This window comes from Podarcis filfolensis (genome assembly GCF_964270895.1).
Source record: "Podarcis filfolensis genome assembly, chromosome: 7".
Classification (NCBI taxonomy): Eukaryota; Metazoa; Chordata; class Lepidosauria; order Squamata; family Lacertidae; genus Podarcis; species Podarcis filfolensis.
In genome coordinates, this window is record NC_139603.1 from 85,315,782 (window position 1) to 85,338,340 (window position 22,559).

The 22,559-nt window shown below is 50.1% G+C and overlaps 1 protein-coding gene across 6 annotated transcripts in view; it reads right to left on the reverse strand.

Moving 5' to 3' along the window:
* Nucleotides 1-1,816: 1,816 nt before the first annotated feature.
* GPR20 (G protein-coupled receptor 20) overlaps nt 1,817-22,559 on the reverse strand; it is a 31,425-nt gene continuing 10,682 nt past the window's right edge. For 4 of the 6 annotated variants that reach the window (XM_083622226.1, XM_083622229.1, XM_083622227.1 and 1 more), the window contains 2 exons: nt 21,142-21,349; nt 1,817-3,750 (listed from right to left, as the gene is read on the reverse strand). In XM_083622226.1, the coding sequence (XP_083478352.1) occupies nt 2,692-3,729 (1,038 nt within the window). In that variant the 5' untranslated portion in view covers nt 3,730-3,750; nt 21,142-21,349 and the 3' untranslated portion in view covers nt 1,817-2,691. The remainder of the gene's footprint in view (nt 3,751-21,141; nt 21,350-22,559) is intronic. The other 2 variants (XM_083622228.1, XM_083622230.1) reach the window with 1 other exon arrangement.

The following is a 22,559-nucleotide window of genomic DNA, read 5'->3' on the forward strand; positions in this document are numbered from 1 at the left end:
TCCTTCAGGGGCACAGTTACCCCATTCAGGACCAGGGAATCCTCCACACCTGCCCACCTCCTGTCCCCCCAAAACAGTACTTCTGTCTTGTCAGGATTCAACCTCAATCTGTTAGCTGCCACCCATCCTCCAACAGCCTCCAGACACTCAGACAGGTTCTAGCTCTTAATGGCTGCCTGATAGGCAGAAGCTCAACGGGTGCAGCTTCTGCTTTTTTTTTGACTGGATGGGGCAATTGGTGTCATTTTGCCTGGCATGATAACTGTTTAGAGACACAGAACCCCTCTTGGAAACTAAGAGGGCAACTCTTGGTCCTGATGCCTGATTTGACAGAAGCAAAATCCTCTCTGTTTGGTGGCTTTTCCTCTCCAATGTTTTCCACTGGCCTGCTGCCACGATGGCCTTAGATTGTCAGGACAGTGAAGAAAGCAGGAGGTCTATGGAGGCTGCCAGTTGTTTAATTTCCTGCTATTAATGGAGCGTAATCTAAACACCCATGGCAAATATTTACCTCTGCGTTCCCTCTGCTGAATGTCCTGATGGATGATGGACAGCCCTCCACTCCTCTTCCAATCTCAATGGTTGGACTTATTCAAGAACCTGGGAAGAGCGTGGGGCGAAGCCTTCCTCCCATCATTCAATTTTAAGACTGCCAACTTTGATTGTCAACTCAACTGGGCGTGGGAAGCTGGTCATGACAGCAGGGGCAAACCAGCTTCCTTTGTTCAATTTTTTTTTTTATAAAAAAAGCATGATCTTTTAAAGCATGAGCAAACCCACTAGAGGTCTCCAATGCTCCACTGGGCTAGCTGTTGACATTTTAGATTTTCTACTATGCCCTATTTTGATGGGCATTTGGGAGGAGGAGGAGGTGAGGGATGGAGGCAGCCAGCAGGCTCTCTCTTTTCTGTGGCAAAGTCCACCCCCACAATGGTCTTTGGACAGGTGCGGTCTGGCAAATCTTAGATGGCAGTGGATGACCCAAAGGAGAACTTAAAAAATTAGTTGGAATAGTGTCTGCAAAAGCATGTACCAGTTCAAGTTACATTGCCCTTCTTGTTCTAGCCCCCTGTTTCCCTCCTTTGTTCTCAGTGATGTCCTCATGAAGCCAAATCTGATTGTCTATGTCATGCAGTGATGTCATCCCTTCACCGCTACATGATCGCTGATTGGCTGGGTTTATGCTTTTTAATTTGGTTGAGGTGCTCATCTCGCTTTCAGGCCAAGGGAGCTTTCCAGGTCATGTGGCCAGCAGGACTAAACTGTTTCTGGCGCAACGGAACACTGTAATGTAAACCAGAGTGCACGGAAACGCCGTTTACCTTCCTGCCACAGTGGTACCTATTTATCTACTTGCACTGGCGCGCTTTTGAAAAGTTAGGTTGGCAGGAGCTGGGACAGAGCAATGGGAGCTCATCCTGTCGTGGGGATTGAAACCACCAACTTTCTAATTGGCAAGCCCTAGAGGCTCAGTGGTTTAGACTACAGCGCCACCCTCGTCCCTTTACCTTTACCTTCCCTAACTACCCCCAACTGATTCCCTACAAGTTGACACGAGCCCTGCAAGGATGGAAATCAAATAAGAAGGGAAACTGCAGAAAAAAACATCAGCAGGCAGAGAAGGGGTTAAGAATTCTCCCTCCCTCCCTCCCTCCCTCATTTCTTTGCGGAAATATCCTGGTTTTACTTTTTATCCCCAAAATAGTCCACTGGGGTCTTTCTTACATCCGAGTGCCTGAAAAACACAGTGTGCCCACAGCTATCTTGGGTGACTTTTTCCAGAAATAATAATATTCCTGAGAAATAAGCCTCATAGTTAATCGTGCTTATAAATCTCTTGTTTATTGCTCTCTTGACTTTTTGCATTCAGTTGGGATACACATTAAAAATAATAATACCACCACCAATTTCTCAAAATTGTTCATCTCCTTTATTATTATCCTTCAAAGTTCTAAGTCATGGATTGCTTCCAGACAGCATCCATTCTGATTTATTTGTGCAAAGTTTGTCGGGCGGTGAGACCATAGTGACTGTTTATTGAGCATCCATTCTGATTTGTTTGTGAGTCGATTGTACAAACGTTGCATGAAACAATTGTTATCTCATACTCTCCACTGCATTTCCCCATCAATCTCCTTATTGCAGAAAATTAAAGATTTTGGAGAGAAAAATGGATTTGCTGCATAAGGCTGCCAAATCAACTGAAATTTGCCGGTCCATGGCTGACTTCCACTTGAACATAGCAATAGTCTGGAAGCACCCATTGCTAACATTTCCTTCTGTCGTAGTTGAAACTGTCTATAGGAGTGGCATCTGAACAACAAAACAAAACACCCTTCTATGTTTCAAGTTCTCTCCAAGTGATGGTGGAGAAGTGGACAGACCTGCCAAAATATGTAGCTGCGACTGTCCTTTGCTCTGTGGTTCCCAGGTTGAGGGAGCTGGTGCTGCAAAGTCGGGATGCAGACTCCGTCCTGGGGTGCAAACCCAGGAACTGGCAATGAAGTGGAGACCTTGCCGTATCATTCCCACAAGAGAAAGCCAGCCTGCCATTCTTGGTGCCACTGGAGAACCCAAGGAGTGTTGCTTCATATTTGAAGGTCAACGTGATGTTCTAAATTACTCTTAGGAAAGAGAATAGTGTCACATATTCTGACATTTACAACAATGTACATGGGGACGCACCAGCCTTTAGGAGCTCGCTGTACTATTTGGTGAGGGCAGGGCCAGTGGGGTCCCTACAGCATTTGAGAAGGCCATAATGGCATTCGAGCCCGAGCCCTTGTTTACGCTGATGATGTCTCCACTGGTCTGCTCAGGCTCAGACTTCCTGAAGATGTTCTTCATGGTTGACTGGAAGTTGTTGGTGACAAAGCAGTAGACGATGGGGTCCATGCAGCTGTTGAGGCTGCTCAAGGTGACGGTCACGTGGTAGACGATCAAGCTGATGTCATTGGGCATGGCCGGGTTGATGGAGATGGCCAGCTGGCGGACGTGGAAGGGAGTGAAGCAGATCATGAAGATGATGAGGACCGTGATGAGGAGCTGCACTGCCCTCATCCGCCGCTCGCGACTCTGGTGCATGAGCGTCGGCTTGGAGAGGGCGCACATGATCCTGGTGGTGAAGAAGGTGATGATGACAAGGGGGAACAGGTACTCGCAGACCATGAGGGGCAGGATCTGGGCGATGCAGCACTCTGAGAACTGCATGGCCATGGTGAGGATGGAGAAGGTGACCACGGTGGCAAAGACCCAGATGAAAATGCAGATGCCTTTGGCGTAGTTGGGGTTCCTCCACCGGCGGGAGGCTTCCACCTGGACAATGGCCAGGTACCGGTCGATGCAGATGCAGGTGAGGAAGAGGATGCTGCAATACATGTTGACGAAGTAGGTGAAGATGTGGACGAGGGCACACCTCTGGCAGTTCCTGGCGCTATAGTGCATGATGATCCGGATGGGCAACGAGAAGCCCACCAGCAAGTCGGTGATGATCAGGTTGATGGTGTAGATGACCGAGGTGGTTTTCGTCTTGGTGCGGAAGCAAAAGACGTAAAGAGCCAGAGAGTTCAACACCACGCCCACCAGGAAAATGATGGCATTGATCACCACCAGCACTATCCACAGGGTATAAAACGTGTCCGACAGTTCTCCATCGAGGTGGACAAATTTGTTGAACAGGCTGTAAGTGGTGTAATTGGACGACACTGTGGAGTCATTGGAAGATGCCATGGTCGAGTGTTTTACAGGCACCTGCAAGACACCAAGCAAAGAGTCAGTCTCATTTTCACATTTTCACAGAACTGTAATGTCAGATGCGGGTGGTGGTTGCTCGTGAGTAACCAGGCAGGACTCCGAGCTGTCTTTTACAGGTTTTATTTGTGCAAACGATTTACAGTGCAGATCCACAAAGTTCATGTCCGTCTTAGTCACTTGCAGAATCCGGGAGTGGCCCCTTCTGGTTTCTCCCCCAACATAAGAACATCGGCACCCCAAGCCTCCTCCCCCCTCCTTGCGTTTCACCCGTCTGCGCAAGCTGGGCAACGGAAGGGGCGTGCATCCCTCCTGGCCAGCCTGGCTAGGTGAGGCTCTGGGGCTCTCAGCAGCATCCTCAAGCCCTTTCCTCGCTTGGCTGTCCCCTTCCCTCTGTGATGGCCTGAGATTTGGACTCGGAGGCTGAACCTGAGGGATCCCAGCCTGCACAGGATTCCCCGCCTCCAGAACCAGCTGAGCCTGAGCTGGGGCCTGAGCCTGAAGGGTCCTCACCTGTGCTGGGTCCTCAGGTGCAGGCATCAGCTGAGTCTGCTCTGGCTCCTGAGGTGATGGAGGACCCATTGCCTGCAGGTGCTCCACTCTCAGCCCCGTCAGAGGAAGCTGAGGTTGCCTCTGGGTCCGGTAACCCTCCAGCCTCTCCTGAGCTACAGAGGCTCAGGGCAGAGAGGCGGAAGGAACTAAGTTCCCACAGAAGGAGTGCTCGCCTCCAGGCCAGGAGAGGCGACTCACCAGAGGATCGGGGCTGCCCTATGCATCGGGGCAGATAAAAGCCGGCTGGCCCCAGTCCCCAAGTTGTTGGTTTCTAGTTCCTGCCTGAACCCTGTCCTGCTTTCCTGCCTGAGCTCCTGACCCACCCTGGCTCCCTGCTTGCATGCCTGTTCCTGACTTCACCCGACTCCCTGCCCTGCACCCAGCTTCAGCTACTACGGACTGCCTCCACGTTGCACCTTTGACCACGGACCGGACTTGGACCTCGCCTCTCGGGTAACCCACGGGACCAGCACACCCTCTCTTCTCCACTGGAGGTGTGGCTTTTATCACAGCTGGAAGAGGAACTGCTCCTCAGGAGTTTTGGAGGCTCTCCGTATCCCAACAGCCCCCCCTGCCTTCCTCCCCTGTTCCGATGGCAGTCCCCTGACATGCAATGACAGTAATACATGTTGAATCCCATGATTCTTTTTCGAATTTGGAGATGCAAGGACTCAAAGCCTGGCCTGGCCCTGCCCTTATTTCCAGATATGTCTGGATGCTCAGTGGTGAGGGAAACTGCAATTTGCACATGCCCAGAGAAACTGTTGTTGCTGTTGCCATATTGTTCTTACATGAAACAGGTTGTAGGGCTTTTGTAGGGAAGCTAGGCTCAAAACCAAGTCTTGACTGTGCAAGGACTCTGGGCCAGACTCCACACAGGCAATTGATCTGAACATGTTGTTTTGTGACCCAGCATAGCTCTTGGTGCAAAATCCCTCTACTTCCGTGTGCAAATCTTTCTACCTGAATAACAGTGCATGATTTTCATATAAGGAACTGCAAGTGAGGAGGGTCAGTTGGGGACAGTGAGAAATGTCCCTATTTACCTTTCCTGGCCACAATGATCCATGCAACAGTCACCTCCAGGCTTGACTACTGTAACTCGCTCTACGCGGGGCTGCCCTTGAGACTGTCCCAGAAACTCCAGTGGGTGCAGAATGCTGCAGTGAGGCTCCTCACTGGGTCCTTGCCATGGGAGCATATTCACCCAGTGCTCTACCAGCTGCACTAGTTCACGGTGGAGTACAGGGTCAGGTTTAATGTGCTAGTTTTGACCTTTAAAGCCCTATGCAGCCTAGGATCCTCGTACCTACAGGACCGCCTCTCCTGGTATGCCCCGCAGAGGACCCTAAGGTCGATGAATAATAATAGCTTAAAGGTCCTGGGCCCTAAGGAAGCCAGACCAAGGGAGCCGGCGTACAGCTTCCGGTCATGTGGCCAGCATGACTAAGCCGCTTCGGGCGAACCAGAGCCGCACACAGAAATGCCGTTTACCTTCCCGCCGGAGTGGTACCTATTTATCTACTTGCACTTTGACGTGCTTTTGCACTGCTAGGTTGGCAGGAGCAGGGACCGAGCAACGGGAGCTCACCCCGTTGAGGGGATTCGAACCACTGACCTGATCGGCCACCCGCGACCTTAAGGACCTGAAATCTCCAGCTGCCTATTGGACAACACTGGACTAGATGGATTGATTGTAAGACCACTCTGAGAATGGCATAGGGCACAGCGGTTTTTTAACAACTCCCAGCTCCTCTAGCAAACTGCAGCTCCCAGAATTCTTTGGGAGAAGCCATGGCTGTTTAAAGAGGTATTGGAGCGAATTCAATGTATGGTGGGAACACGGCCTCAAGTATAAGGCATCTTCCTACATTCCTGAGAAAGAAGGCGAGATACAAAGATGCATTTTCCTGACGTGAAAACTCAAAAGAGCGCAATTTAAACAAACCGTCTGCATTAACATTTCTGGCTTCCTGCATCTCCCAGACTTGAATCAAAGTTATTATTATTATTGCCTCTTCCTTGCTCCTGCTGCTGGGCAAAATTTTTCCCCCAACCCTGTTTAATTCTACAAAACCTCTGTGTTTAAACTTTCTCCCAGTGATTTATCATTTTATTTATAAATGAAGGGTTAAAACTTTCTTTCTTTCTTTCAAACGGTTCGCTTTGTCTCTTGGCAAGTTCTTGCTCTGCTCCAGCTCAGATTGGCCAAATATGGTATTTTACTTTTGTGGAAAGTGAGAAGGGCTGGCTGTGCCTTCAGAGAGGGCTCCTCCAGTGCCCTGATGAAGGCTGAGAGGCAGGAAGAAGAGGCTGCTGTGAAGAGCAGAAGAGAGAGTCTCTGCATGAAACTGGGAGAAAGGACTCAGAGCCAGGCAGGGCAGCAAGGGGAGCTGCAGCCACCCTGAAGGCAGGGGCTGCTTTTGGTAACGTGGCACCCCCCGCAAGGACAAAATTTGGTGCCCCCGCAAAAAATATTTCTTATTTTCACCACAATTCCTTTTGGTACAGTTGCTTTTTTATTGATCTTCTAAGTAGGTTTTTTTAAAAAAAATATTATTATTATTTTGCACCCTTTTGGCTGAGCACCATGTGCACCAACAGGACACTTTGGACCTCCTTGCTTATTAAAATCAGGAAGACGCCTTCATTGTCCCCTCTTTTGCGCTGGCGCTGTTAAACCACAGAGCCTAGGACTTGCTGATCAGAAGGTCGGCTGTTCAAATCCCCGCGATGGGGTGAGCTTCTGTTGCTCGGTCCCAGCTCCTGCCAACCTAGCAGTTTGAAATCACGTAAATGTGCAAGTAGATAAATAGGTACCACTCTGATGGGAAGGTAAACGGCATTTCCGTGCACTGCTCTGGTTCGCCAGAAGTGGCTTAGTTAGTCATGCTGGCCACATGACCCGGAAGCTGTACGTCGGCTCCCTCGGCCAATAAAGCGAGATGAGCGCCGCAACCCCAGAGTCGGCCATGACTGAACCTAATGGTCAGGGGTCCCTTTACCTTTAAAATGTTTTTGTTTAGACAAGCCTACCTAGATGTTTAGAAAGGTGGTGTGAGTTTTCATCTGTTTCTCGTCTATTGTTAGTTTAACTTTTTGAAAGCCTTGTGTTGCATTATTCTTGCTAAATTTTCTTATCAATAATAGCATTATTTTATCTTTTTAATAAACCGCTTTGCAGGTTGCTGTCCCCCCCCCCCCCCTTTTAAAGTCAAGTGGTGTCACATTTTATGAAATCAACCAACAACAGACGTCTAGTGTCCAGTACAACTTATTACCAAACTGAAAACTATGGAGAGACCTGGTCTGAATAGAGATATTGGATTCTTGTCTCATTACATATGCTAAAGCTATTTTTGATCACCTGCATACTATCCCTTCCTTTTTCCTGTAGCACTAATTGCAGTCATTATCAGTCGTCAACAGGTTTAGCATACCCATTGAGCCAATCACCCATCTCCTACTACCCTTCTGAGAAACACCCCACCCTCCCACTATATATAAGGGTCTGGTGACTTCTGTTTCAGTGTATCTGAAGAACTGTGCATGCACATAAAAGCCCAACAAACTTGGTTGGTCTTTAAGGTGCTACTAGACTATGTTTTAATATTTTTAATCAGTTGAAGGGAAGTGATAGTGCCACTCTATTCTGCTTTAGTCAGACCACACCTGGAATACTGTGTCCAATTCTGGACACCGCAATCTAAGAAGGATGTTGACAAGCTGGAAGGTGTGGAGAGGAGGGCAACCAAGATGATCAAGGGTCTGGAAACCAAGCCTTATGAGGAACAGTTGAAGGAGCTGGGTATGTTTAGTCTGGAAAAGAGGAGACAGAGATGAGATATGATAGCCATCTTCAAATATCTCAAAGGCTGTCCCATGGAAGATGGAGCAATCTTGTTTTCTCCTGCTCTGAAGGGTAGGACCTGAGAACCAATGGCTTCAAGTGACAAGAGATAATAATAATAATAATAATTTATTATTTATACCCCGCCCATCTGGCTGGGTTTCCCCAGCCACTCTGGGCATCTTCCAACTGAATATTTAAAACAATACAGCATTAGACATTAAAAACTTCCCTAAAGAGGGCTGCCTTCAGTTGTCTTTTAAAAGTAAAATAGTTGTTTATTGCCTTGACATCTGCGGGGAGGGCATTCCACTACTGAGAAGGCCCTCTGCCTGGTTCCCTGTAACCTTACTTCTCGCAATGAGGGAACCGCCAGAAGGCCCTCGGCGCTGGATCTCAGTGTCCGGGCTGAACGATGGGGGTGGAGACGCTCCTTCAGGTATACAGGACCGAGGACAAGAGAGGAGATTTCGACTAGATACGGAAGAGATTTCTGGCAGTAAAAACTGTTTGACAGTGGAGCAGACTCCCTTGGGAGGTTATGGACTCTCCTTCCTTGGAGGTTTTCAAGCAGAGGTTGGATGGCCATGCTTTAGTCGAGATTCCTGCATTGCAAGGGGTTGGACTAGATGATCCTGGGGGCATAGCTGTCAACTTTTCCCATTTTTAAGGGAAATTCCCTTATTCCGAATAGGATTCCTCTCAAGAAAAGGGAAAAGTTGACAGCTATGCCTGGGGGTCCCTTCCAACTCTACAATTCTGTAATTCAATCCATCAATCAAAATATCACAGAACTTGCTCCAGAGCTTTCCCCGCGGAAACCCGCTCTTTAAAGCTCAATTGGAGCAAACACAAATCTGTGGGGAAACCGGAATGGAAATTTGATCCAATTCAGCTCCGAAGAGCGGCTTTTTGCGGGAAAGGCTCTGGTCAAAACAACCCACATACTCAGACATGGAACATTAAAGTGGGGAGCTCTCCCTGGAAAGAGCAGGGAGTGTGGCTAAGTCCTTCTTGTTGGGTGGCGCATTTGGGGTGGTGGTTGTTGTTTTTATCTCCCAAGCTTTGTCTTCTCAGGGTACTTTCCCTGCTGAAGTCACAGCGGCTAAAAATATTCCCTTGATTTGAAGAGCTCTCTTAAAAGAGACACTGCGTCGGGGCTGAGTGGAATTGGTTCCTCACTCATCTCTATATTTATCGGCGCACACACTTAAAGCCTCGTAAAAAACATTTTATTGGGGAGGCTGGGACAATTATATTGTGTATACACATCCCCTCAGCTCCCACACACAAGCCCATCACAAGCTTTGGGAGGAAAAGTCAGATAGCAGCTCAGGGCCAAAACAAGACAGCCTCTAAATTTGTCACATTGAGCTACAAATCTTGATTTTTCTTCCCAAAGTAGAGGTATACATGGGTTGGGCTGGGGGAGCAGGGAAGGATCTTAATAGGGAACACAGTACACAGAGCGGGAGGAGACACATATCTCTTCCCAGCACAGTACAATTGATTTCAGTCCCCAAACCAGGCCAGGCACCAACGATGGTCACCAACTTGGATGACTTCCAAAGAGGATTGGACAAATTCATACAGGAGAAAGCTATCGATGGCTCCTTGCCAGGATGGCTGTGTTGTGCCTACACTGTTGGAGGCAGCAATTCTTCTGAATACCAGTTGCTGGAAACCACAGGAGGGGAGAGGTCCCTTGTGCATGAATCCTGCTTGCTGGTTTTCTGCAGGCATCTGGTTGGCCACTGGACTAGGTGGGCCATTGATCTAATCCAGCAGGTTCTTCTCGTGTTCTATGACGAGAATGGGTCCAGATCATCCATTTTACGCAAAAACACTTGGAACCTCACGGCCACCACCTACCAGAACACCTTGCCCATCAAAAGGGAGGTTGACCATTGGCCAATAGTACCCCAGATCTCTTTCCTGCTATTGGCACCATATGTCGATGGATTCTTTTATTTTGCTGCATTCCCATCCCACCTTCCCTGCAAGAAGCTCAGGGCAACTTGCATGGCTCTCCTCCATTTTATCCTCCCAACAACCCTGCGAGGTATGACAGACTGAGAGGCGGTGATGGATCCCTTGGCCAAAAAAACAAGGACACCAGCCAGGAATACCAAAGCAAAACAGCAGCCAGTAGGCTTGGTCCTTATTGAAGACTGTCGCGACAGGACTCCCACCTGCCACCAGGTGGAACAAGATGGAAGCCCCAAACAAAAGAGAACCCAAACTTTTATTAGTTGCTAATCCCCATGTTACCCCCCCCAAACTACATCACTAATACATCGTGGTTACATCATGAAAGGGGAGGTCTGGTGGCAGTAATCTGAGCATCCTGGACCCTGCCCCATGGTTCCCCTTGCCCTCCACCAAACACCCATCAAGTGAAACAAAAGAGATACTTACATTTCCCTGTTTCCCAGCCAAGTTAACCACACCCTTTTGTCTTCATCTGGGTTTGTTATTTCTGGAATGGCTACCTGTCTGGCACTCAGGTATCAGGATGCCAGGGATTATCACTCAGGCAGAGGGGCTGCTGAGTAGCTGAGCTCACATGCCTATATGAATTTCTGAAGTTTTCCCTGTGAGCCAGTACATAGATACATTTATCAGTGAATTCTTACATTTGGTATCGTGCAGCAAAGGCCCTTTGAATTGACAGGAAGAAACAGATGAAGTGTTTTGTAGGGACAAATCACAAAAGTCACAAAAGTGATTGTGCTGATTTTGGTAGTGGGCTGCATGTGCATGATATCTGCTGGAGGGGCAACCCCCCCAACATATACATGAATTCCTGCAACACACCCAGTGCCCTTCATTGTTGAAAGATTCAGTACACACATAAAAGGAACTGGTTTCCCCCCTGCAGTGCAGCAACTATGGAACTTCCTTCCCCAAGAAGCAGTGAGGGCCACCAGTTTGGATGGCTTTAAAAAGAGGATTGGACAAATTCATGGAGGAGGGGAGGGCAATTGATGCCTACAGGCCGCGATGGCTCTGCTCTGCTTCTGGGTACCAGTTTCTGGAAACCACAGAAGAGGAGAATGCTCTTGTGCTTGAATCCAGCTTGATGGTTTCTCACAGGCATCTGGTTGGCCATGGTGAGAACAGGATGCTGGACCAGATGGGCCATTGGCCTCATCCAGCAGGCTCTCCTCATGTTCTTACGTAGCACAAGATGCTGAGACTCCATAAGAAAATCAGAGCCCTGCTGAATCAGACCAAAGACCCAGCCAGTTTAGTGTCCTGATTCCTACATTGGCCAACTTCGCACCAAACACGAAACCCATCTAAGGCGATGAGAAGAAGAAGAGGAGGAGGAGGAGGAGGAGGAGGAGGAGTTTGGATTTGATATCCCGCTTTATCACTACCCGAAGGAGTCTCAAAGCGGCTAACAATCTCCTTTCCCTTCCTCCCCCACAACAAACACTCTGTGAGGTGAGTGGGGCTGAGAGACTTCAGAGAAGTGTGACTAGCCCAAGGTCACCCAGCATGTGGAGGAGCGGAGATGCGAACCCGGTTCCCCAGATTATGAGTCCACCGCTCTTAACCACTCTTAAAAACTACACCACACTGGTTCTCGGTGCTGCATCCTTTGGTACCAAATTCTGTAGTTTAACTATGCCAGGGGTCAGCAATTTTTTTCAGCAGGGGGCCGGTCCACTGTCCCTCAGACCTTGTGGGGGGCTGGACTATATTTTGAAGGGGGGGAATGAACGAATTCCTATGCCCCACAAAGAACCCAAAGATGCGTTTTAAATAAAAGGACACATTCTACTCATGTAAAAACACGCTGATTCCCGGACCATCCGCAGGCCGGATTTAGAAGGCGATTGGGCCATATCTGGCCCCTGGGCGTTAGTTTGCCTATCCATGAACTATAAAGAGGTGGCTCCTTTTTCCCTCTCCTGCATCTCCCTCCTGCCTCAGAATAAATACAGCACCTTCTTTCAACCACCAACAGGGCATCCCCATCAACAGGGCATGAAGGCCATCTCTCCCAGAAATTTGGGTGCAGGGAATCCCGGCCTCTTGACCAAGAGGTTCCATCTCCCAGTTAAGAGCTGCTGATCCTCTTCTGTCTTCCCTTTGGAAGACGATGGGATGCTTAAACAATTTCCGCGCTCCCAGTTTTGTAGCACGGCATTCAACGGGGAGCGTGGCTTGTTGCCATATGGACGAGTTACCCGAATCCAGCTTTGAGCGGGGGGAGGGCGTAGTCCCCACCCTCACACCAAACTACATCTGGTCACCTCGAGTACAACGAAAGGTGTTTATTCTAAGGACACAGTGGCAAATACATACACTGTAAACATCCTCTTGCCGCGCTAATCCCCGGACAGATGTACTATTTATATAAAACTGTTAACTGCCTAATAAGGGTGAAATGACACTGGAGAAGATTTACAGACACCACACGGACTCTCTCCCTCTTGGCTGGGCTTTGAGAGGACACTTTGCAGTTGCTGCAAGGCTGCTGACTTAAAGATACAAGGCTGCTGTGTTAAAAAACAACAACGCAAACATCAGCACCCACAGGTTCCTCTGAGCTTGAGCAGTTTCTCATGTACCCACAGCTGATTGCCTGGGGGGCAAAGATGGAAAGATTTAGAGCAGGCTAGCATAGTATAGTTAAAGCTATGGTTTTCCCAGTAGTGATGTATGGAAGTGAGAGCTGGACCATAAAGAAGGCTGATCGCCAAAGAATGGATGCTTTTGAATTCTGGTGCTGGAGGAGACTCTTGAGAGTCCAATGGACTGCAAGAAGATCAAACCTCTCCATTCTGAAGGAAATCAGCCCTGAGTGCTCCCTGGAAGGACAGATCCTGAAGCTGAGGCTCCAATACTTTGGCTACCTCATGAGAAGAGAAGACTCCCTGGTGTTGGGAAAGGAGAAGGGGACGACAGAGGACGAGATGGTTGGACAGTGTTCTCGAAGCTACCAGCATGAGTTTGACCAAACTGCGGGACGCAGTGGAAGACAAGAGTGCCTGGCATGCTCTGGTCCAGGGGGTCACAAAGAGTCAGCCACGACTAAACAACAACAACAAGCATTAATGGTGTGACCCTTCAAATCAAATGCCTGCAGCGGATCATGCCCTTGACAGTCTCTCTGTTTGTCTAGGACCAAGATCTGCCTCACCCAGCACCTGCACACCAGGTGCCCAGGAAAGGTCCCAACAAGGCATGTGCTAAAAACCCATTGCCGGGCACTTGAGGGCAAAAAGACAATCCCAAAGGCCAAATACGGAAGATCTCAAAAACACCCAAGTACAGGTATTTGGAGGCGGGGGTGGGATTCTGGACTAGTCTTGGTTCTGTACCCCTCTTCCTCCTCTCTTACAGCAGCCGCAGCAACAGAAGCCAAGCTCCCAGGAAATGCCATGGATTCAGACAGCTGGCACCTTCCTGTATTACTAATATTATTGTTCCATTGACATTCATAGCCTTCAAAGAACTTCAGGACATAGGCATGGATTTCCCCCACTAAATCTTTTTTACACACACACACACACACACACCAGTTCCAACAGTCATACAGCATAACTTCTCATCTTATACAATATTTTAGACTTCCGTCAACACCTCTGATGATTTTCGGTTCTCTATCACTAATTATGCATTTCTTAATTTCTATATTACATTTAATTATCTTTAACTAATAATTCTCCTCATAGTCTTTCTTGCAATATTTCAAATAGTTCACCTTACAAAGCTTCTTGCAATCCTACTAGCATAATCTGTTCATCACAATTGCTTTTCAAATAGTTCGTAAATTTACTCCAGTCTTCTGAGAATCTCTGGTCCCACAGGTTTTGAATCCTTCCTGTTAATTTATCTAACTCTGCATAGTCCATCAATTTCATCCTTGGATTTCCCCCACTAAATCATCACAACTGCCCTTCTAGTTGCTAAGTTGGACTACCTGATGGTCCTTCAATGAGATTCATGGCTGGATGGGGTAGTGGACAGGTGAGGAGCCAATAGCATGTGTTTGTGTACAATGGGGAGGGAACCTTGGAAGGTGACTTGGAAACTACAACTAATCCAGAATGCGGCAGCAAGACTGGTGACTGTGGACTGTTGCCTGGACCATATCACACTGATTCTAAAGGATCTTCACTGACTCCCTGTACGCACAATTCAAAGTGTTGGTGCTGACCTTTAAAGCCCTGAACGGCCTCAGTTCAGTAGACCTGAAGGAGCGTCTCCACCCCCATCGTTCAGCCCGGACACTGAGGTCCAACTCTGAGGGTCTTCTGGTGGTTCCCTCACTGCTAGAAGTGAAGCTAAAGGGAACCAGGCAAGGGACCTTCTCGGTGGTAGAGCCTTCCCATCAGGTGTCAAGGAGATAAGGAACTACAGTGGTACCTCGGGTTACATATGCTTCAGGTTACAGACACTTTAGGTTACAGACTACGCTAACCCAGAAATAGTACCTCGGGTTAAGAACTTTGCTTCAGGATGAGAACAGAAATCACGAGGCAGCGTGGCGGCAGCAGGAGGCCCCATTAGCTAAAGTGGTGCTTCAGGTTAAGAACAGTTTCAGGCTAAGAACGGACCTCCAGAACGAATTACGGTACGTTCTTAACCTGAGGTACCACTGTACACACGTTTTAGAAGATATTTGAAGGTAGTCCAGTATTAGGAATTCTTTTACTGTCAGAGCTACCCTAGGTCCCAGCTCACAAAGGACCAACGCTGCTTCGTTGTTAAGTATAAAAGTCTTTATTGAAGTTCAGTTTCACTTCCAGAGCCGCAGCGCGCAGCTCCACGTCTCAAGTGTCAGACCACTGATGCTCCGTCTGAGTCTCCTCCCCCTTGACACCAATTTAAGATTCTAGCCTTGCTCCACCTTCTCCGCTGCTCCTTCCTCCTCTGGGTCCGCCTGCCCGCCGGGGTTCCGCCCTTTCTAGCCTCTTCTCCCGCTGATTCCCCTGAGCCTTCTCCCTCCCTCCGGCGGGCTTTAGGAGCTGGTTCCCCATCCGGGTCTCCTGCTGTTCCGCGCGCCTGCACATTTGAAATTGGCGCGCGCGCCCAGCCAGCAGCTTTCCTCCTGACCGTTCCACTGCTGCTGTCACTGCTTCCCCCTTCGGGAGGGCTAGCTGCAACTGACCTCCCCTCCGTTGGAGGCGTGGTCAGCCCTGACTCCCTCTCTGGAGGAGACACTGCCCCTGACACATGTGACTCTTCCCCCCCACTACGCTCTGGTCGGGAAACTGGTCCCGATCCTCCACTGCTGCTTTGGGGTTCCCCTCTGGCTCCTTGTTTCTGGTGCGTCCCCCCTGGGACCCCCCTTGCCCTGACCATCGGTGCCTCCTTCTGGGAATCTTCTGATTCGCTGGAGAAGCTCATGGAATCTCTCGGGCCACTGTCATACTCCCCTACGCTGCCCTCGGATTCTTCCCCTTCGCTCTCCCAATCCTCTCTCCCCAGTGCTCCTGCTCCTGATTCCCTGACATTTACGTTTGACATTTTATTGTGTTTTTATATTCTGCTGGAAGCTGCCCAGAGTGGTTGGGGAGACCCAGCTAATAATAATAATAATAATAATAATAATAATAATAATAATAATAATATGCATGTTCTCCTCCACATGCAGGTGCAAGGCTGTTCTGGAAGTGGCTGTCTAATTTGCAACTCTAAACCATTTTCCTTGCATGACCCATCTGGTTGGGTCCCTGACTGGCTCGTGGATGGAGGATCTGCACAAAAACTTACTTCTGGATTCTGGTTGGCTCCCTAGAGAAAGCTTTGGTAAGGGATACTGAAGGGGAGCAGCTGGCATGGGGACCAGGGTTTAAAAGTAAAAAGGGTATTGTCCACAAGCTGTGTTATGATGATGCTTCTTGTCAAGGTGAGAGGTTTGTGGAGCCCCTGGGAGCTTCACATGGGATTCTAGAAGGGATTCAACACACATAGGCTACTGTGGATAAAATCAAACCACCAGCCCCCACTAGTCTGCTGTGACTTGCAGAACCTCTCTTCAGCTAGAGATGCAGAAGAAATTTGGTTTACCTGATTTGCACATCCTGAAACACGTTTCTGCATGTGGCTTTCACTAATATAATACCGACAGCAGCTTCTCGCCATTCAACCCAGCATCTGGAGACTGGGAAGCATACGCCTCCCGTTTCACCTTCCTCCTAGAAGCCAAAGGGGTCACCGATGAAGAAGATGCCAAGAAGAGGGCAATATTCTTCAGCGTCTGCGGAGAGGAGACGTTTGAAATCGCCCGGGCTCTCCTTGCGCCTGAAGAGGTTGCTACTGTTCCATACAAAACAATAATGGAACAGCTGAAGGGGCACTTTTCGCCACAGCCCTCAGTGGTGGCTTGTCGAAATGCCTTCTACGCAAAGCGGCAAGCCCCTGGGGAAACCATAACTGGGTTTGTGACCTCTCTCCGCCAAGCTGCCCGGTTCTGCAACTTCTCAGAGCTGGAGAACATGCTTCGTGACCGCCTCGTCGGTGGCCTGAAGGATGAGAAGCTGCAACGACGCCTCTACGCTAAGAAGGACCTAACGTTCCAGGTCGCTCTGGAGGAGGCCCTGGCAACGGAAGCTGCCGAGAGGTCGACGCAAGAGGCATGGCCGAGCCAGCCGTCCCAACTGAGGGTCCACCACAAAGACCTCACCGACGACTCAGGATCTGACAAGGAGGAGGTGCACCGAGTACAGCAGCGCACTCAAGCAGCCCACATACCACAGCTGCCTCGACGAGAAGGAGGGAACTGCGCAAGCTGCGGGGAAAGTCACGAGAGGAGGACCTGCCGTTTCCGCAACGCAGAGTGCAGACAGTGCAGAAAATTGGGACACATCGCCCGGGTGTGTCGAGCTCGGCCCACCCGACGCCAGGCATCAGATGACCAATCCAAGAGCCCCAGGTCCCGGGGCCCAACACACCAAGGCAACTCGACGGAGCTCACGGACTTCCAGGTATACCAGTTGCCCCACCCCAACGTAGAGAAAATTTATGTAGAGGTACAGATAGAGGGGGCCCCATGCCGCATGGAGCTTGACACGGGTTCAACTCTATCCATAATCTCGGCAAGGACCTTAAGGAAACTGTGTCCTACTGGGGGTCCCAAACTCAGGCCGGCCCCATTCACCCTCCGGGACTTCCAGAAACGTAAGGTCCCCACAATGGGGGTGGGGACCTTCAGGGTGCAATACCGAGGGCGGACGCGGCAACTGGACTTGCTTGTGGTCAAGGGCCCCTACATTAGCTTACTGGGATTGGCATGGTTTGGACCACTGGGGCTAGCCGTCACCGGGGTGAACCACACAAGCTTACAAGTGGACGTGGACGCCATATGCAAGGAATTTCCGGGGGTTTTCGATGGGAAATTGGGACAGTATACGGGCCCCCCCATTGCTCTACAGCTTGACCCCACAGTACGACCAGTCAGGCTCAAGGCCCGCCGGGTCCCATTCGCTCTGAAACCCCGTATAGACGAGGAATTGGACCGACTCGTGGAGCAAGGAGTGCTGGAGCCAGTGCCTAATGCCCCCTGGGAAACCCCAATCGTCACACCCGTCAAGCCTAATGGTTCGGTCCGCATCTGCGCAGACTACAAATGTACCATAAACAAGGCCCTCACGGCCCATGCATACCCAGTGCCAGTGGTCAGCCATGTCCTTGCCACCCTGGCTGGGTCGAAAATTTTTGGCAAGCTGGACTTGGCCCAAGCATATCAACAGCTGCCAGTAGATGAGGCCACAGCAGAGGCACAGACGATTGTGACGCACAGAGGAGCGTTCAGGGTAAAGCGGCTGCAATTCGGTGTCAGCGTGGCACCAGGCATATTCCAGAATCTAATGGACTCTCTCCTTAAAGGGATTCCTGGTGTCACCCCCTTCTTCGATGATGTGTTGATTGCCGGGCCCACACCAGAGGAGTTTGAGGACCGCCTCCGCACCGTTCTGCACCGTTTCCAGACGGCGGGTCTCAAGGTGAAGCGTGAAAAATGTCTACTAGGAGTGCCTCAGGTGGACTTTCTGGGATTTATGGTGGATGCAGAAGGGGTTCACCCGACTGGGGACAAGGTACGGGCCATTTGTGATGCCCCAGCGCCCAAGAACAAGACTGAACTTCAGGCCTTCTTGGGACTATTGAACTTTTACCATTCCTTCCTTCCCCACAAGGCGGCGGTAGCGGAGCCCCTACACAGACTCCTGGACAAGCGGGCCCCTTGGGTGTGGGGCCAGCGCCAGGAGGCCGCATTCCAGGCAGTCAAGGACTTGCTGGTCTCAAACTCGGTCTTGGCACACTTCGACGAGAGGCTGCCAGTGGTGCTAGCATGCGACGCCTCGCCCTATGGCATTGGCGCTGTCCTGGGACACCAACTCCCGGATGGAAGAGAGGTACCGGTGGCATACTTTTCCCAGACACTCAACGCAACCGAGCGGAACTACTCGCAAATCGACAAGGAGGGTCTGGCAGTCGTGAAGGGAGTAAAAAAATTCCATGATTTCTTGTACGGGCGGCCCTTCACCGTGGTGACTGACCACAAGCCGTTGCTTGGCTTGTTTGCCCCCGAAAAGCAGACCCCGCAAGTGCTGTCTCCCCGCGTCCTCAGGTGGTCAATTTTCCTTGCCAGCTACCAGTATGCACTGATTCACCGCCCTGGGAAGGCGATGGGCCATGCAGATGCCCTCAGCAGGCTACCACTACCGGAAACAGGCCCTGACCCAGCACCTGCACAAGAGGTTATGAGCCTGGAGCTGCTTCCTGACCGCCCCATTCAGGCACAAGAAGTTGCACACCATTCCAAGAAAGATAGGGTCATCTCCCGGGTCCTGGACTGGGTGTGGAGGGGATGGCCCAGCAGCAGCCCCGGGCCAGAATTCGCCGGTTACACAACCCGCAGACATGAACTGTCGGCCCACAAGGGGTGCCTGTTATGGGGAAGCAGGGTCGTTGTTCCCCAGCCCCTCCGCAAAAGGGTCCTCACAGCCCTACACGAGACACACCCAGGGGTAGTAAGAATGAAGGCCCTTGCCAGGAGTTATGTGTGGTGGCCGGGGATCGACGGAGAGATAGAGGCCTGGGTCAAACACTGCCAGGCCTGCCAAGAATCCCGCCCAGATCCCCCAAGGGCCCCAGTCCAGTCCTGGGAGTCCGCCCGAGCACCATGGTCACGCCTGCATGTGGACTTCGCTGGCCCCTTTCAGGGGAAAACATTCTTCATAGTGGTGGACTCCTACACCAAATGGCTGGAAGTCGCACTGGTACCGTCCACTTCTACGTCCGCAGCCATCCGGGTACTACGCAGGCTGTTTGCAACCCACGGGCTCCCTGACACTCTCGTCTCAGACAACGGGACTGCATTTACGTCAGGAGAATTCCAAACCTTCACAGCGCAGAACGCCATCCGCCACATCCGTTCGGCGCCATTCCACCCTGCCACCAATGGCCAAGCAGAACGCATGGTGCGGACCACCAAGGACACCCTTCGCCGCATGACGCAAGGGGATTGGGAGTACCGCCTTGCCACATTCCTTCTAGCACAGCACAGCACCCCCAGCTCAACGACTGGCCGGAGCCCCGCTGAACTACTAATGGGTCGGCGCCTTGCAATCAGATTGGACCGCCTTCACCCCGATAGAGCTCAGGATGAGCTAGTGGTGGGGAAAGGCAGGAACCCCCGGACCTTCGAGGCCCAGGACCCAGTGTACGCAAAGAATTTTGGGGCAGGCCCTGCATGGGTACCCGCCACAGTCACCAGGGTCACTGGCCCCGTGTCGTACGAGGTGCTAACAGATGGGGGGCAATGCTGGCGCCGCCACTGTGACCAGATACGGCGACGATTCCCGGGAGAAAACCAGGAGGAAGAGGACAGGTCAGGGAACAGTGGGGCAGTGAGGCCCATAGAGCAGCAGGGGCAAGCAGGAGAGGCAGAATCAGTAAATACAGAGGGGACCCGTGAGGCCGAAAGGACACCGGAACCAGAACCACGACTGAGCGAGCCGGTTGCGCCAGACCAAACAGCCCTATCACAGCCAGCATCCTTGGAACACGAGCCAGAACCTGAACCCCGGACCAGGGAACACCCCAGGCCGCAACGCACACGTAGGCCGCCGGCGTACCTCGAGGACTATGAATGCGACCTCCCGGGCAGGACTGGAACTTAGAGGGGAGGGGTGTTATGTACTGAGTTGAATAGGATCCAAACTGCAGCAGTCTGATTGGTCCTAGAACAATAGGATTCAAAAGGCAGCAGTCTGATTGGTCCTAGAACAATAGGATTCAGAATGCAGCAGTCTGATTGGTCCTAGAACAATGCAGCAGTATGATTGGTTGGCAGGAACCACCCAATCATGCTCCAGATAGAAGTGAATCCACAACCTGGTTGGCTTACAGTAGAATTCCGGAATTAGCCAATCATGTGCAGCCCAGTGTGTAAATAATGTATATAAAGCAGATACTTTGAGGGGACATTCATTCATTCCTCCTCACCACTATGAGCTGAATAAAGAGCCTGAAATCACTTTGCGACTCTGAGTATATTTCACTAACATAATGCATTTTTTTCCACATATACCCCTGTTATGCACATTTTGGAGTTGGGGAACTGCGTTGGGAAATTTGGAGAATTGTGGATTTCAAAGGGAAGCTGGGTTTTGCTTCAGCTAGTTACCAAACACTGGTGACGTTCATTTGCATATCTATTGTATATTTTCCTTTTCGGTGGGGGAAATGCCAAATTAAAACCAGAAGTCATTTCTTAGATGGGGAACAGAAAGCAAGAGTGATAGACAATAGAGGTCTCTGACCAGGCTCAGATGAGGACATTCTTTCCCCCAACCAAAGGATTCTGGGAACTGTAGTTCACCCCCCCAAAGCTGCAGTTCTCAGCACTAACTACAGCTCCCAGGGTTCTTTGGGGTGAGGCGATGTGTGCTTTAAAAGTCCAGTGTCGATGCAGTCTGGGCTGCGGAGAAGCAGAGACAGTAAAAACAAGAATAAAATCTTACCTGTGGAATCGGTGCTTTTCATTCAAGATGCTTGGGAGTTATTCCGAATGGAAAGTAATGCCTCCAGAAGAAGGGGGGGGGAATCCCTTTCTTTCTTTCTTTCTTTCTTTCTTTCTTTCTTTCTTTCTTTCTTTCTTTCTCCCTCCTCCTTCTAAATATAGCGTTAGACGCAAAGACAGGCAGCGGAGTGCGGAACAGGCACTGGAAACTGAAAAGAGAAAGAGGGGAAAAAATGAAACTCCTTGTCTTCTGTCTGTCCTCCAAACTGCTTTGCAATCTCCTGGCTCGCTGCCTCAAATCTCTTGGAAATTTATGAAGTGGCATGGGACTTGCTGAGTATTTAAGCCTTGCGGGGTGACTCTATTTATTTATTTATTTATTCCGGGCCAAGGCATGCGGGGGGGGGGGGGGAGGAACCCTCTGTGTCCCTTTGCTTGTGAGCAAATATGCTCAAGGTGGCTTAGAGAGACAGAGAGATACGAAGTTAAAACCCAATAAACATTAATCTAGAATCCAAACACACACACACACACACACAGACACACAATATAAAGAGGGAGGCAAGGCTTAAAAACTAGATTCCAGCAGCACAAAGGTGACTGGAAAAGAAGAATGTGCTTCTGGTTTTTCTGAATGAGCGAGTGAGACAGGACTGGGAGACCAAAGGGACCACCACTAAAAAGGCTTCTGTTCTGGAAGAACACGCCACCCGCGTCCCTATTGTTTAAGGATCTTTAAAAATCCTGCTCTTTACTGCTGAAGTGGAGCAAATGGCAATTCATGGATAACCTGAATTGCTGTTCCGATTCAGCATTAAAGAGCAGTTTTTCAAGGAAAGGAAAGAAAAAGCACTCAGATGCAGAGCTTGAAAATGTGGACCTTTGCTTAGAAAGTACAGGACAGAAGGTAAGTTGAGAATGAAGTCTTCCTTTTTTGTAGAAGCTTTCCAGGGGCAGACGTCTGGAGACAGGAAGAAGGTCATTCCTTCTGTCCTCCGTTTGCACTGGGAAATCAAGTGAGGACAGCAAAGCGCCTGGGGGCTGTTAGCACAGCATTAGTTCCAGTAGCAGCAATTTGATAAATGGATTTCCATGCATCGGAATTGGTTGGGTAAACAGACTCCGTCCTCAGCTGCCTCTGGAGCACATAGCAAGAGGGAGCCCTTGGTGACACCAATTAAGACGAACGAGAGCCCTTGGTTTCCTTCCGTGAGGAGTGGACCACAACAACATCCCAGCCAGGCATATTTATGGCTCGTCGTAACAAAAAAGCAAGACAGAACTTGTGGGAATAAGTGACGCAACGCCAGAGATGGGGGCTGCCCAACTTTGGACATTGCTGCAACAAACTGCTTCTGTAGGGTGTTCCACAGAACACTTTGCCATCCGGACCTCACAGAAGCTGAGAGTCAAGAGGTC